This window comes from Hyperolius riggenbachi, chromosome 1, assembly GCF_040937935.1.
Source record: "Hyperolius riggenbachi isolate aHypRig1 chromosome 1, aHypRig1.pri, whole genome shotgun sequence".
Taxonomy (NCBI): Eukaryota; Metazoa; Chordata; class Amphibia; order Anura; family Hyperoliidae; genus Hyperolius; species Hyperolius riggenbachi.
The window spans coordinates 149,387,965-149,404,575 of NC_090646.1; the positions used below are offsets into that span (position 1 = coordinate 149,387,965).

General features: G+C 42.2%; 1 protein-coding gene across 1 annotated transcript; it reads left to right on the forward strand.

Annotated features, from left to right (window-relative positions):
- Positions 1–13,678: 13,678 nt before the first annotated feature.
- LOC137546472 (claudin-22-like) lies at positions 13,679–14,660 on the forward strand. Its single transcript, XM_068268983.1, has one exon. The coding sequence runs from the start codon at positions 13,679–13,681 to the stop codon at positions 14,342–14,344; it is 666 nt and encodes a 221-aa protein (XP_068125084.1). The 3' UTR covers positions 14,345–14,660.
- Positions 14,661–16,611: the final 1,951 nt, after the last annotated feature.

Below are 16,611 nucleotides of genomic sequence, written 5' to 3' on the forward strand. Positions count from 1 at the left end.
CTGGAACTAGTCTGGAGCATAACATAAATGATAATACAATTCCCTAGTCTTGGGTGTGAGTTTCGTGATCATCAACACCCTGGAACTAGTCTAACAAATAAACAGTACAAGGTAATCTAGCTCAGTGTGAATTCCCAAGTCCTCTTGGGTCAAACACACTGTAAGGATCTGACTATGGTCTGAATGCTTCCACAAAGTGTTTGCAATGGCAGACAACCAGCAACTGACAAGCAGCAGAATATATAGTAGCTGGACTCTGCCGCCCCGCCCGATCCACTCAGCCAATCATGAGTCCTGCAGGAATCAGCTGATCTTCCTGATCAGCTGACACTTCCCCTGCTGGTATAAAGGTCCTGAGTTCAGGCCCACGCGCGCGTAGCTCTCCATCTGCCTATGTGCACTAACAGACCCAGCCACACCAAGCGCACGCTGCTGCATGCAAACCGCCGCGTTGGACGCGGAAACAGCCGCTTTGCCGTCAGGACATGCGGCGGCCTCTCCGCATTCCACCATACTACCAGACGCGTGTCTATGCGTGCAAACCGCCGCGTTGGACGCGGAGTCAGCCGCCTTGCTCCTGACACACGCGGCGGCTTTTCCGTGTTTTCTCACATACACCTTAAAACTTCAATGCTATTTTAAATACATTTAAAATAGCATTGATTAACTCCTTATCTCCCCTCCCATAGTTACCCAAATAAAACCTTTAACTAAAAACAAAAAAGTGACATTTAAAAAAATACATAAATAGTTAACTTAGGGACTAAACTTTTTTTTAATATATATGTCAAGAGTGTATATTACATTTTTTTACACCTTTATTTACAAATAAAATAATGTCGCCATATATTGTGATAGGGACATAATTGAATTGTTGTAATAACCAGGATCAATGGGCAAATAAAATATGTGGGTTCTAATTACGGTAGCACAAATTATTTTAAAACTATAATGACTGAAAACTAAGAAAAAATAATTTTTTTGATTTTTCCTGTTAAAATTCATTTACGATAAAATAATTATTAGCATAATGTACCACCCAAAGAAAGCCTAATTGGTGGCAAAAAAACAACAACCAAGGTATAGATCATTTTGTTGTGATTAGTAGTGATAAAGTTATTGGCAAATGAAAGGGAGGAGCGCTGAAAGGTGAAAATTGCTTTGGTCCATATAGGGAAAAAACCCTCAGTTGTTAACTACTGTATTTTTTGGACTATAAGACTCACTAAAAAATCACTGCGTCTTATAGTCCAAATGCAGGAAGTTCCTGACTTGTGCACTCCTGACAATATGAACCTCCAACTCACTGCATTGTCGGGGACTCCCTGTACTGTGCCCATACAGAGAGGAGGACACAGGGGGACAAATAGAGGACACAGGGGAAAACAAAGGGGCATAGAGAAGGACACAAGGAGGACAGAGGCAAACACGAGGGGGACACGGGAGGACACAAGGGAGACAGAAGAGGAAACAGGGAGACAACAGATACAAGGGGGCATTAGGTACAAAGGGGGCACAATCCACAAGATGCCCCTTCAGCATGGGTGCACCAGGTTTAGTATATATTCCCCCCCCCCCCCTGGTTTTTGTCCTCTAAACCTAGGTGCTTCTTATGGTCAGGAATGACTTATAGTCCAAAAAATTTGGGTAGGTAAAGTTTAAGCTCACATACTGCTGGCAAAGTCATATGCACCCAAGTGATAACACAAAATATCAAGCTACATCAAAACCAGTATTGTGTTAAATAAATTATAAATAAAATATGCATTAGTTGACCAGAGGAAATTGCCCAATAATAGGATATGCATAAAATGACAAGGTGCAAGTACACAGGAGTACATATACCGTATTTTTCAGACTATAAGACACACTTTTTCTCCCCTAAAAATGGGGGGGGGGGGGGGAGTCCCTGCGTCTTATAGTCCGAATGTGTGGCCAGGTGTCCCCCACAGACAGATCACATATCGGCAGCCCTCACCAATCCAGCCGAGGGCTCTGAGTCCGGCATCCTGCTTTTATAATCCAGCGTGAGATGAATGGGGATCCAGCATCTGGCTCTTCCACTGCAGCCCAGGCAATGTGTCACCGCTGCTGGGCTCTGGATCTTTAATGGCTCTCATGCAGCTAATGACTACTCAGGCTCTTGGACGCCTTGTAATTGGCAGTGCAGAGGCTCCATCTCCCCACCGCTAGCTGTTTCCCCACCGCTGATGTCCGCGTGCACTACACAAGCAGCTCCAGGAAGAAGATGGCCCATCTCCCCGCCGCTAACTGTTTCACAATGCTGCGACCACGTGGATCTTTAATGGCTCTCATGCGGCTAATGACTACTCGGGCTCTTGGACGCCTTGTAATTAGCAGCGCAGCGGCTCCATCTCCCCACCGCTGGCTGTTTCCCCACCGCTGATGTCCGCGTGCACCACACAAGCAGTTTACAGCGAGCAGATGGCCCATCTCCCAGCCGCTAACTGTTTCACGATGCTGCGACCACGTGGTTCCTGTAGCGGCTCAACCTCCCCGCTGCTGAATGTTTCACCGCCGCCCATGTCCGTGTGAAACGCGCACCACATGGGCATTTCCGGCGAGTGCATGGCCCATCTCCCGACGCTGACCGGTTCCCAATGCTGAGACCACATGGCCCACGTGGTTCCTGTAGCGGCTCAACCTCCCCGCTGCTGAATGTTTCACGGACACTCATGTCCGTGTGAAGCGCGCACCACGTGGGCATCTCCAGTGAGCGCATGGCCCATCTCCCCACCGCTGTTTCCTGATGCTGAGACCGCTGATGTTTCTGTGGAGCTGCCTCTCACCCAGGTGCGCAAAGAGGGGAGCTCCGGCCAATGGCCTACATGGCTTCTGCAGTGGTTTCAGTTCCCTGCCACTGAGACTTGGATGATCCTGTAGAGCTGCCTCTCACCCAGGTACACTAAAGAGGGCAGAGGGCAGCTCCAGCTGATCTGCAATGGTTCCTGCTCCACCACCGTAGTTCACCGGGGGCAGATGGGAGACCTGGATTGATTTCACTGAGGGCAGCTTCCATCTCTGCCCGGACCACACTGCAGCCCTGTCACATCAGGTACCCCAAGGAGCTAGTAAATGTACTGTAAATGTACTTTATTGTAGGTTGTGGGGACAGTGTAGGTTGTGGGGACAGTGTAGCTTAGTGTAGGTTGTGGGGACAGTGTAGCTTAGTGTAGGTTGTGGGGACAGTGTAGCTTAGTGTAGGTTGTGGGGACAGTGAAGGTAGTTGGAACAGTGTAGCTTAGTGTAGGTTGTGGGGACAGTGTAGGTAGTGGGAACAGTGTAGCTTAGTGTAGGTTGTGGGGACAGTGTAGCTTAGTGTAGGTTGTGGGGACAGTGTAGGTAGTGGGAACAGTGTAGCTTAGTGTAGGTTGTGTGGACAGTGTAGCTTAGTGTAGGTTGTGGGGACAGTGTAGCTTAGTGTAGGTTGTGGGGCAACAGGGGTTAGTGTATTGCAGCTAGTTATTGTAGCTAGTGGGGCAGCAGGGCTTAGTTTAGCTGGGCAGTGTAGTTCAAATAAATACAGCTTGGGGGTGGGGAAGTACCATAAGATGACCCGGCACTAAAGATGCACCAGCTTATATTTTTTTTCTATGGTTTTTGTCCTCTTAAACTTGGTGCATCTTATAGTCCGGAGCGTCTTATAGTCCGAAAAATACGGTAAGTATAACTACCAATACTTAGTGCAATATCATATAAGAACTATAGGCACCAATGCTATGCTTAAGACCAATGAATAAATTCATAAAGGCAGCATATGATGGCAGAAATCAAAAACATACCGGTAATTACCCATATGGTTGCAAAGATTAAATACACAATGACTCATATACTTTATGCTAGCTACTTCAAGCCAAAACCACGTATTATATCAGCTTCATGAACAACTGTTGGACCTGTTGATAAGGGGTGTGTGCAATGTAATGTATGTAGGAATGGAATGTTATGCTGTCTTTGTTTTTGCTGGAAAATTGCACATAAGAATTTCGTTGTACAATTTCGGTTGTTACAATGACAATAAAGATTTTCTATTCTATTCTATGTTTGAACATTATTCATGATCTCTTTTATGATGCTCATGAAGACTGAATGATTGGATCAATCGATTTTTACTAAAACAAATGTTTGCATTTTGTGCAATAAAGTGGAAATTTATATCTGGAGCGCAATTTACTTTTGTGGTGTTTTGAAAACTAGATTATCCTTATAAGTCAACCAAGAACTCTACAGACTGCCAGAATGAGGCAATAACCTAGTGACCCTGGAGATAATCTGAGGGGAGGGTTGGGGCACCAGCTGAGTATTGCATTGTTTCTTGTGTGACCCTGTTCCCCAATGAATGCCTTTGTTGTTCTGGACACTTTGGCTGAAATAAAGCTAGACAATGGCAATACAGGTATTCCTCGGTTAACGAACGAGATAGGGACTGTCATCTCGTTCTTAACCTGAATCTGTCCTTAAGTCGGGACAGCGCCGGATTGCTGTGATTTAAATGTTTTTAAGTACTTTAACATTGATCTAAACACGCCATGTGTGTATGGGGAGGTGAGTAGCTACATACCGCACACCTCCCGTGCCCTGGCGTCACCCTCTGCCTCTGAAAACCACCTCCATATCATTAAACAGATCCGCGCCAATGTTAAATGTTAAATCAATGTTAAAGTACTTAAAAACATTTAAATCACAGCAATCCGGTGCTCGCGGTGACGTCATCGACGGGCCGTTCGCATCGGTGGGGCGTTCGTAAAGCGGGCGTACGTAACCCGAGGACTAGTACAGAAACATCAGATAAAAATTGTGTTTTTCGGAGATTTGGAAGTGAACTAGATGTATTTTCATGTAAATTCACTTAATTGGTATTTACAGAAAAATCGCAAACTGAAAAGCTGCATACAAATGCATTAAAAAAATGCTTACAAAAGTTACAAAAATAGAGACCTGAAAAATTTGCAAATTCAAATTTGTGTAAGCAGTAAATTGTATGTAGATATTGCTATGGGAAGTGTGCGAATGGTCCCTAAAAAGCTTTAAAGTAAACCTCAGGTAAAAGAAAGTATATATATATATATATATATATATATATATATATATATATACTTACCTATGACTTTCACCAGCCCCTTGTAGCCCGTCGGCTGCCTTGATGTCTTTCCGGCTCATTCTACTGTGCTCGTGTGAAGTCCGCTATCCAGCTGTGTTGTGGGCCTCTGTGCATGCATGGTCCCGACCATGTGCATCACCCAATCATGCTCCAGTAGCTGGGAGCTCTTTGCATGAGTGTAGTTACAATCTTAAACTGCGCATGTGCAGAAAGCTCCTGGCCACAGGAGTGTGATTGGGTGGTTTATGTGTGGTTGGGACTGAGTCACAGACTTTACAGGGCTGACAGCGGCACAACTGGGAGGACCGAAGCACAACTGAGAGGCGGCGAGTGAGCTAACAGGCTACAGAGGGCTGGAAGAAGCCCCAGGAAAATATAAATACTGCTACTCAGGTACATTTTAAGTGAGCAAGTAACATTTCCCATGATGCATTACTGCTGAATATGTAAATGATCTCTTAATGCCCCTAAAAGGCACCTATTTACCTGATTCCCCTGCTTTGCTGTAATACATGACATGTCTGTGTTCTGTGCAGTGTCCGCAAAAGTCATGCAAGATGGGATGATGCATTCCCTTAAAGGACAACCGAGGTGACATGATGAGATAGACAGTGCTAAGCACTGTGTTCCTTTTTTTCTTACTCTGCCTGAAAAAGTTAAAAATCAGGTATGCAAGTGACAGTCTCTGCCTGGGTCGGGACCGCGTCGGACTGGGTTAGACTATATCATAACCCTCACTGATAAGTAATTATAGCTATAAAACACTTTCCTGTCAGTAAATGGCTTTTGAGAGCAGGAAATAGATAAAAAGGGCCAATAATTCATAGATTTGAGCTCCGACATACTTCTATAAAGGTGTTGTTGAGTAGAGGCAATGAAACAGTAAAAACTTAAAAACTAGAACTGAAATTGAGCTACTCTCACAGGGAGATTAACTTTCTTGACACCACCATATACATCAGAGAGAACAGCTTACAAACGTCCATGAACCGCAAACCGACGGATCGTCCCACATACCTCAGGTATGACAGTTTCCACCCCAAACATATAAAGAATTCCATAATTTACAGCCAGGCAATAAGATGCAATCTGATCTGTTCTGACAAGGATGACAAAGACAAACACCTGGATTACCTGAAGAAGAATTTCATAAAACAGGGATACAATCCTCTAATGGCTGAGACCCAAATCAAGAAAGCTAACAACATCCCTAGGACTCAGCTCCTGGAGTACAAGCAGAGCCAGGAAGAGAGCCGTGTCCCACTGGTAGTAACCTACAACCCACGCCTGGAAATCTTAAGAAAGATTGCAAAAGAGCTTCATCCTGTTCTACACAAAGATCAGAGACTGAAAAAGATATTCCCTGAACCTCCCCTCCTAGCGTTCCGACAGCCACCCAATCTTAAGCAGATGATAGTGAGGAGTGCCTTAAATAGGCAAGAACAGAATAGAACATTCCCCTGCCGAGGGAAAACGTGTGGGACCTGTAAACACATCCATTCCACTGACAGGATACTAATACCAGGTACACAACAGGAATACAAAGTACAAGGCACCTTTTCCTGCGACTCATCTAATGTGGTATACGTGATCATGTGTGCAAAATGCCCCAAAGGAATTTATGTGGGAGAAACAAGTCAACTATGCTGAAATATAAAAGAAAACTGTGGGATATCTAAAAAAAAAGTCATTTTTAGGAGACTGAGGATAGGTACAATTGTTTTTCTCATCAGTTTATTTTCACCTTGGATGTCTTGTAACCTAAGATACGTGTTCCAAATAGACATGTACGAATGGATTCTATAGATAACACAGTATCCATCAACAAGTCCATTTGACTGTTGAACCATTGCGGAATACAGTCCATTATTGTGTCTAGTGTCAACCTAGCCTACAGGCATATTCAGGTTGGAGATCGTACAGTAGTATAAAGGCTCATACACACGTCCAACATGATGCACAATCAACTGCACAACCATGGCACAGCAACAAATTGTTTGCACAACAAGTACGTACACACACGCCAACCAACGAAAACGCAAGCTAAACAACAAACTGCATAACATGTCCACATTCAAAAACAAAAAAGTTGTTCAAAAGACTTGTACTCAGGTGGCCAACCTGGATAATAGTTGGGCAAGTTGATCCACTGGTTAGACCTGGCAAACATCATGTTATCAGTTGGTCATCTTCTTGTTTGCCAGCAGTACACATGCTCAACTATCTTCCAACAGACCAAGTTTAGAATATAGTTGGGCAGATTGCTTGGACGTGTGTACGAGCCTTACAGAGGCATGAACATCCCATGACAAGATGTCTGACAAAAATAGATAGCTGGCCAGACACCCAATCGTTTTTTTATAACTATAGGATTGTACATATCATTAAAATGTTTAGCCTGAACATGGTTGTACAATGAAGATAGGTTGGTGAATGACCAGCTTAAGAGAACCACTTTCTGTGAAGTTTTGTACTGCCTGATGCATCTCCCACTTGACCTGTCATTTAAATTATGTAGAATTTCCACTGATAACTCTTCTGTCTGCTATGCTGATCTCAATGCTCCTGATTATTCTACTGACTGCCATGCTTGTGACAAACACCTGCCAATCCCATCTTACTATGCCACAGTTGCCATACAGGTCTCATGCATTAGAGGCTTCTGGAGGCAAATCCACTGTATTGTATGCACAATCAGTAAAATAAAGTTATCGATTCGCACTGGAAATCAAGGTCATTTTGCTGTCGCCACTATCTAGATTTCCTCAAAAGAAAACTGGTTATTTGCAACCCAAATCAACAATTTATAAAAAATAACACAATGCGGTAGTTTCTTTTCTTGAAGACAGAGAGTTCTAGCATAGATCAGAATAATCAGGTAACAAGGGAACAATCAAATTGTTAGTTGTATTATAAAACTAAACACAAACAATATATATCGGAGATGGCAAGTAAAAACATGTGGCAGCTCAACAGATTCGTTAGATAGATTTAACTAAGAAAAGAGAAAATGAAGTAGAATGTCTGAAAGTTCAATAAGCCAAAATATTTGTGCTGAAAAATCCAAAATGTCGATCGACCTTTGTCCTACAGGCATGTCAGGATGGTATTTCGACAACAGATGATAGACATTGGACCCAGGACAAAATGTGTCTCTGGGTTTTACTCACTTCTCTGGCTGGGAGTGGCTATGACAAGCAAAGTCCAGACTTATTGCAATTGGAGCTGGGGAAGTGCTCGACCTGAAGAGCAGAATGGATGGAAATATGGATGTCAATTTCTCAATGTCCATGAGTCAAATCAAGAAATGGGTTGCATATTTGTGTTCAGTAAGGCATTATGAATCCATATATATGCAACACGATTGTTGAACTTGTACGACTGATAACCTGCACTGCTCAGCCGAGGTGTGCGATGTGCGTGAAAATCAGTGTGTGTCAGACTGACCTTATTAACTTCTGTAAAGAAGGGCCAACCAGCAGGTTCCCAAAGGCTACAGAAGCTTCAAATGTGAAGAAACATTAGTGCTCCTGATACCTCTACTGACTGCTATGCTTCTCCCAGTGCTCCTGATAACTCTACTGACTTCCATGCTACTCCCAGTGCTTGTGGTAACTCTACTGATTGCCATGCTGTTCCCAATGCTGCTGATAACTCTACTGACTGCTATGCTGCTCTCAGTGCTCATGGTACCTCTACAGACTGCCATGCGGCTCTCGTCAGTGCTCCTGATAACTTTACTGACTGCCATACTGCTCCCTGTGCTCCTGATAACTCTACTGACTGCTATGCTGCTCTCAGTGCTCACAGTACCTCTACAGACTGCCATGCTGCTCTCATCAGTGCTCCTGATAACTCTACTGACTGCCATATTGCTCCCTGTGCTCCTGATAACTCTACTGACTGCCATGCTGCTCTCAGTGCTCACGGTACCTCTACAGACTGCCATGCTGCTCTCGGTCAGTGCTCCTGATAACTCTACTTACTGCCATGCTGCTGCTAGTGCTTGCGGTAACTCTACTGACTGCCATGCTGCTCCCTGTGCTCCTGATAACTCTACTGACTGCCATACTGCCCCCAGTGCTCCTGATAACTCTACTGACTGCCATGCTGCTCCCAGTGTTCATGGTAACTCTACTGACTGCCATGCTGCTCCCAGTGCTCGTGGTAACTCTACTGACTGCCATGCTGCTCTTGGTCAGTGCTCCTGGTAACTCCTCAGACTGCAATTCTGCTCCCAGTGCTACTGGTAAATCTAATGACTGCCATGCTGCTCTTTAACTCTACTGACTGCTATGGTGATCTCAGTACTCCTGATTACTCTACTGACTGCTATGCTGCTTTAAAGGATACCCGAAGTGACATGTGACATGATGAGATAGACATATGTATGTATAGTGCCTAGCACACAAATAACTATGCTGTGTTCCTTTTTTTTTTCTTTCTCTTCCTGAAAGAGTTAAATATCAGGTATGTAAGTGGCTGACTCAGTCCTGACTACAGTGTGACCCTCACTGATAAGAAATTCCAACTATAAAACACTTTCCTAGCAGAAAATGGCTTCTGAGAGCAAGAAAGAGGTAAAAGGGGGAATTTCTTATCAGTGAGGGTCACGCTGTAGTCACTTCCTGTCTGAGTCAGGACTGAGTCAGCCACTACCTAATGTTTAACTCTTTCAGGCAGAGAAAGAAAAAAACGAACACATCATAGTTATTAGTGTGCTAGGCACTGTACATTCACATGTCTATCTCATCATGTCACATGTCACTTTGGGTATCCTTTGGGTGCTACTGATACATTCACTGACTGCCATGCTGCTCCCAGCACTCCTGATAACTCAGTTGTTGCCATGCTACTCTTACTGCCCTGTTACATTTTGTAGTGGGTATAAGGAAACCCAAAGCACCCTACTTAAAAAGCAATGTGTGGTATAATGTAACACAGGCAGTTTTTTTTTCTTCTGGGCTTGGGTCCACTTAAATCTAGTTCTCCATAGATTAAAGAGAAACTCTTCTTTTGTAGTAAAATTACCCCAACCTTCATGTAATACAATTTTATTAAAATGTACTTATCCATGGCAATTTGCAGCCTGCTTACAACTTCCAGAGCTTTCAGTAAGCCCAGACAGCTCTTATTTGCAACTTTGCCAACCGTATTCTCTCTCTTCTGCTTGAAGTACCAGTGCCAATGCCAGATTAAGACCATATAGGGCCCCAGGCAGAGCAATACATTTACACCCAATGCAGCCTCCCTGTTTAGCGGTTGAAAGGGTGGAAGATCTCTGTGAACAGGCAAAGGGACATCGCAATTCATTATACTGCCACAACGGAAAACTAACTGTTATCTGCAGGCTGCACTACTGTTATCAGACAGATATGTGATAATAATCACAATCCTCCAGATAAAAGAATTAACTGGCCACGTTCCTCAAGATAAAACAATTAAGTAGCCAGGTGCACCTACTGTATATATAAGTAGGCATGCCCCCCAGATAAAAGAATTAAGTAGCCATGTGCTACCTACATATCAGTAGGTACCCATGCTTGACACCTTATTAACCCCCCCCCCCCCCCTCCTTGCAGAGTTGTGAGCAGAGTTTGCAGAGATGTGTCTCACCTCTCCAGTTCCAGCATTTCATCTTACTTCCTCCTCTCCTCAGCCGCTTAGTGTATGGTCTCTATAACTCCAGTGGAATCTCTCAACATGTACCAGCAGGTGACATGATGAGAGATGCCAGCTGCAGCCATGGAGACTAGAAGCAAAGTGGCTGAGGAGAGGAAGATGTGAGATGCGATGTTGGATCCTGAAGAGGTGAGGCACTTCTCCGCAAGCTCAGCTTGCAACTCTAGTTCAGGAGCCCCGCTGCTGATCTTAATGAAGCCCACAGTGGGTGTCCCTGTAACTGCACATTCAGTTGCTTTGTGGGTAATCTGGCCTGGACCATTGCCATAAGACTTGTCCAGAAATTGCCACCCTTGCACTAGGAGTAATAAGTTGTGCAGTGCAGTTTTCGTTATGCTGGGAATACATGATGCGTTTCTGCAGCTCGATTCTCCGCTTGATCATTTTTGCCGCTCGATTCTCCACTCGATTCTCTTATCTTCCGCTCGTTTTACTTATCTTTTTCCATTCACTTCTATCAAATTTCGAGCGGCAAAACAATCGAACGTGAGATTGGACATGTCGGAAATTATCTATGGAACAATCTATCTGCTGCAAAAACGCATCGTGTATTCCCAGCATTACTAATTTTAAACCCGGACTTATCCCCTGACTGCAGCAAACACTGACACTCCTACGTGCTAGTTTTTTTGTTTGTTTCTTTGTTCTAAAAGATTATTTATAGCATAAAATCTACAACCACAAAAAAAATAGTAGCAGGACAGCATTCAACCAGTTAAACACATCACTTTGTTCTTCAGTGGAAAGCTCTGTCAGCTTCTGGCCACATCATCTTTTGTTTTTATTCCTTTGTTTGCTCTAATTAGTATCCAGCCAGCAGCATGCTGACACTAAATTGCACACATTGTAGAACCAGAGACAGCTGAGAAGTGATCACTGGTTATATTATAATATATAAATATAGCAGCTATGTAGTAAAATGCAATGGCAGCTTTCAGAGCAGATAAACTGTACTTTGGGAATTTGTAATTTATAGACAGACAATATTACTTGTGCTCAAAAGCAAAAAATGATAACTGTATAGGTGATGGAAAGTAGGAAAACACATCGAATGTTTAGTCAGAGTTTCATCCCAGTTTGAAGAGACTCAGAGCCGAGTAAATATAATAGATTTATACATACCTGGGGCTTCCTCCAGCCCCATCCCCATGGATTGCTCTCCCATACCACCTTCTTCCACCTTCTCTATCGCCAGTACCGGGTCTAGTAACTTCGGCCAGTCGCGGGTAGTTTTACGCATGCGCAGGGACTCCCTCCGTCTCGCTGGCACCTGCCTATACGTCTGCGCAGTACAGAGGGAGCGCACTGCGCCTACGTCGACTGGCCCTGACTGGCCAAAGCTACGAAACCTGGTACCGGCGATAGAGAAGAGGACGGCGGCATGGGAGCGATCCATGCGGATGGGGACCCAGGTATGTATAAATCTATTATTTTACTCAGCTGAGTCTCTTTAAATAATCAACATTAATAGTTTCAATATATCAAACTAAAAGCATTGGGCTTTTCTTTGTCAACAAAAGTACAATTTTCCTTAGTTTCAATGCCTGCTTCTGTATGTTGATCATCATAGCAGACATATTGTGGTACGGATGACTTTACAGTGTAATTCTGAGGATGCAACAGGCTCAAAGGACTATATGTACCACTTTATAAACCATCTGCTAAAATAAAAAGTTTATCCTTGAGGGTAGGTGCACACATAACATAACATGAAAGGTTGCGTTTTATGTCATGTACGTGTTTTTGCTGCATTTTTGCTGCGTTTGTGTTACCATTTTTTTTACCGCAGATGCATTCTTCAAGTGTTTACGTGCGTTTTAATGCGATTGTATTTTGCATATACAAAACGCATATGCATGCATTTTTCATGCGTTTTTTTACAAATGGTTTTATGCAAATAGCTAGGAGGACAACAGGAAGCGGAAATACATCACAAAACAATTTTTAAAAAACGCATAGAAAATGCATGTAAAATGTATAAAAAATGCATACCATTGTGTTTCCATTGACTTTCATTATGTGCATTTTTGATGCGTTTTTGCACATTATGCAACAAAACCAGCATTTTTAAAAACGCATGCATACAAAATGCAAATGCGTTTTTTATATGCATTTTTTCCTGCGGCCCATAGACTTCCGTTAGCGGCAAAAACGCAGACAGCTAGCGTTTCTGCTAAGTGTGCACCTAGCCTTAATAAGCCTGTATGAATTCCACCAGGCTGATAAGCTCCGCCTTTGAATATATTTTTTTTTTTTGCTTGAAGCAAAGAAATATAATAGTTACTAACATCAATACATGTAATCTAAGAAAGTAAATAATATTCATTCATAAATAAACCTCATTGCTGAAAAAAACTGTTAAGGGAGATATTAAAATGCTGTAATATATATATATTGTCACTATATTACATTGTCTGTGGTTCCCTATTATTCCCTTTTATATATTTTGTTCAGTAGCCAAAGTATTCTTATAATTAATAGATATACAATGTCTTTCCATTGAAAGGCACTTCTAAAATATTGTCACAGTCATCCATGGCATCATGGGAATATAGATTTGATGCCAAGTTAAAAATAGCAGCAAAGTGGAGAGTGTTCGGGGCAAAGCCCCTCCTACTGCTTTGTGTTCCATTCCCCAGTGATGAGATCTTTGAGCAGTCTGTATCTGCAAGGAATAAAACTTGTTGGCTGAAATCCAGTAAGTGAAACTGAGACATTCATTGACTAAAGCTAGGCACCTATTTCAAAGGCTTTAAATGACATATAAGGGCTCATGTGTAACACCACTAAGTACAGCACACTTTTAGATCTCACACAGCAGTCACCTGGCAGCTGTCTTCCCTAGCACCTGTCACAGCACGGACTCTGTCATCAATGGATCTGAGCCTCAGGACAAAGCTGCAATATGGGGCATTGTTTTTTGCATTGCTTGGTTGTATACTAACCTGTGTTAGCACGTTTGTGCCTCTTTGGAAGAATCTGAATTTGGACCTGAATGAGTTGGAATTCTGGAACACAGGACTGTTTCAGGCTTGTATTATGCAAGATGAAGGTGGAACGCAGTGCAAGGAGTACGATTCATTTTTGGCATTGCCATTTGAGATTAGAATGGCAAGAATCCTAATGCTGCTTTCAGATGGAATGGGAATCGTTGGTGTGGCTATCACGTGCCTTTGTTTGGATTGCCTGGTTTGTGGTGAAAGAAACACCAAGAAGTACTTGGCATTTTGTGGAGGAGGGGTACTATGGGCTGCTGGTATCACTGCACTGGTGCCAGTTTCTTGGATAGCCTATAACATGGTCCAGGAATTTTGGGATGAAACAATCCCAGAGATTGTCCCCAGGTGGGAGTTTGGAGATGCTATGTTCATGTGCTGGTTCGGCTCCTTCTTCCTGATGTTTGGGGGGTCGTTGCTGTTTTGTGCAGAGCACCCTGCGGCTGAACAAACGAATAAAAGACACATAGCTAAAGAGACACATAGCACTCTTATATACCACCCTGCACCTCCACAGAGCAGAAGTCCAGACCTGATCATCTGATGGAACTTAGAAAGTGCTTGTTCAATAATGAGGACTAAGACTGAAGAAGTTATTGTGAAGATTTTCCATAAACGGTAACATTTCCTACATCTTGCAAGTGGAAAATACTCAAATACTCAAGCCAGTACTTTACAAAGAAGGACAATGATGTCACTTGATATCATATACTGTACACTTTATTATAGATAGCACATATTGCTGATGTGTTGCACAGGGATGGAACAGAAATCCCCACATTAATGTCCGTTTACCACGTCCTTGTAAATGTTTTGCAATGTTAATGTTATTTACAAGTTGATTACCTATGCAATGTACAAGCAGACATGATTTTACAAAAAAAAATGAAAACTGCTCTTTTACTAATAATAGTGTCTTTGTTTTTGTTTGTGTATTTCACAGGCTGGATAGTTGCATATCTCATGATTAATGATTAAAAAAAGAATAAATACCTTGAACAGGTCCTGTAAGGTCTGCTCCTGCAGAGATATGAACTTCCATTGATCAAAGATCACTTATTATTTTGTATGTGTGCAGGTGGCTGCAGTAATACCACTATGCCCTGTAAGGAGGTCATGTTGGCTGAAGTCTACCTTTAAGATTTGTGTAATGATACGCAGGCTGTCATGGCCTCAGCTGCCACAAACACAGCACAGTTTGAGTAACACCACAGAAAGAATGACTAGGGAAGGGTTTATTCACAGCAGTCACACTAACAGGATTACTGTGTATAAGTCATCAAACAATAATCTTACTTCACATCTTAAAACAATCAAGAGACATTTATTTAATCTTAAGATTTAAGAGACGTTTAGCGTGCTGTGCTGTGGGGAATTACCTGGTGGAGGTGCCGCTTAGGCCATATGTCATTTTCTAAATCTCCTTAATATCGTATACTGTAGTAGGAACACCTTGGCCCATATGCAATTCACTTTTCCTCCTGACTTTTCTTCTAGGTGATCTTGTCAAAACTTATTAATGAAATGCTTTCAAAACCACCAGCAAGCAAGACAATTCTAGAAATTATTTTGATAGCACATTTTCACCAACTATTTGTTACTTCTCCTGAGTTTTCTCCTAGGAGATATTTTTTAAGTTTCTATTCAAAATAATTTTTCAGCACTTTGCAACTGAAAAAGTACCAAAACATAAGTGAAAAAGTACTACGAAAATTATTTGAAGTATTTTCTTGCTTGCTGGTGGTTTAAATGGCATTTTATTGACCATTTTGAAAATATCACCTAGGAGAAAACTCAGGAGAAAATGTAATTACATAAGGGCCTTTATGTGTGACTTACATTGTAAATCAGCAGCTTGTTTTTAACAGTCACTCTGCTGTTTTATGGGCAGACAAATGTGCTGTGTTTGATTTATTTGAAAGAAAGGGGGGGAAAGATCAAAAAGTTTTTACAGGGGCCGGATACATGAATCCTGAATTCACTAGGCATTGTTATGGGGTGAGTGGGCGACATAATGTATGCAGACGTGGCAAACTCTTATTCGTCTAGGCCCCAATTCAGTTCCTTTTTTTACTCATTCGCGATGTTTTCACAGCTTATCAATAAAACTGATTTTTAGCAACCAGTTAAAAAAGTACTCAAAATTGGTCATCCCAGATTCACCTATGTGTGATATTACTATTGTTCTTTACCTTTAAACACCTGTTCACGTGTCAGGTGGCGAAAACATATTGGCCCATTTTAACACTTTTCCCCTGAGTTTTCCCACAGGAGATGTTTTCACACCTTGGCCCCTTTTTCAATTTCACTTTTTCTCCTCCATTGTCGCTTAGGTGATATTTTCACATTATAAATAAAAATGACTTTTAAACCACCAGCAAAGAAGAAAAATAATATCGACAATACTTTTTAACCTACATTTGTTAGTTTTTCAAATGGAAATGCTGAAAAGTTATTTTAAACCGAAGGAGAAAAAAATATCTCCTATGAGAAAACGTATGAGAAAAAGTGAATTGAATTGGGCCTTATCAGTAAAAAGCAAGCAAGAAAATTCTCAAAGTAAGGTCGATATTACTTCTTCAGCTACTTTTTTGGTGCCTATTCAATTGGTAAGTGCTGAAAAATTATTTTGTAGATAAGATGAAAATGTATCTCCTGGGAGAAAACTCAAGAGAAAAGTTAATTGGATAGGCACTATTGTGAAGAAAACGTGAGAAAACATTACCTTAGAAAAAACTTAAATTAATCAGGACCCTTGGAGCAGATGATGTATCTGGCCTGGCTTTCAAGATAGCTTATGGCAGTCTTTTA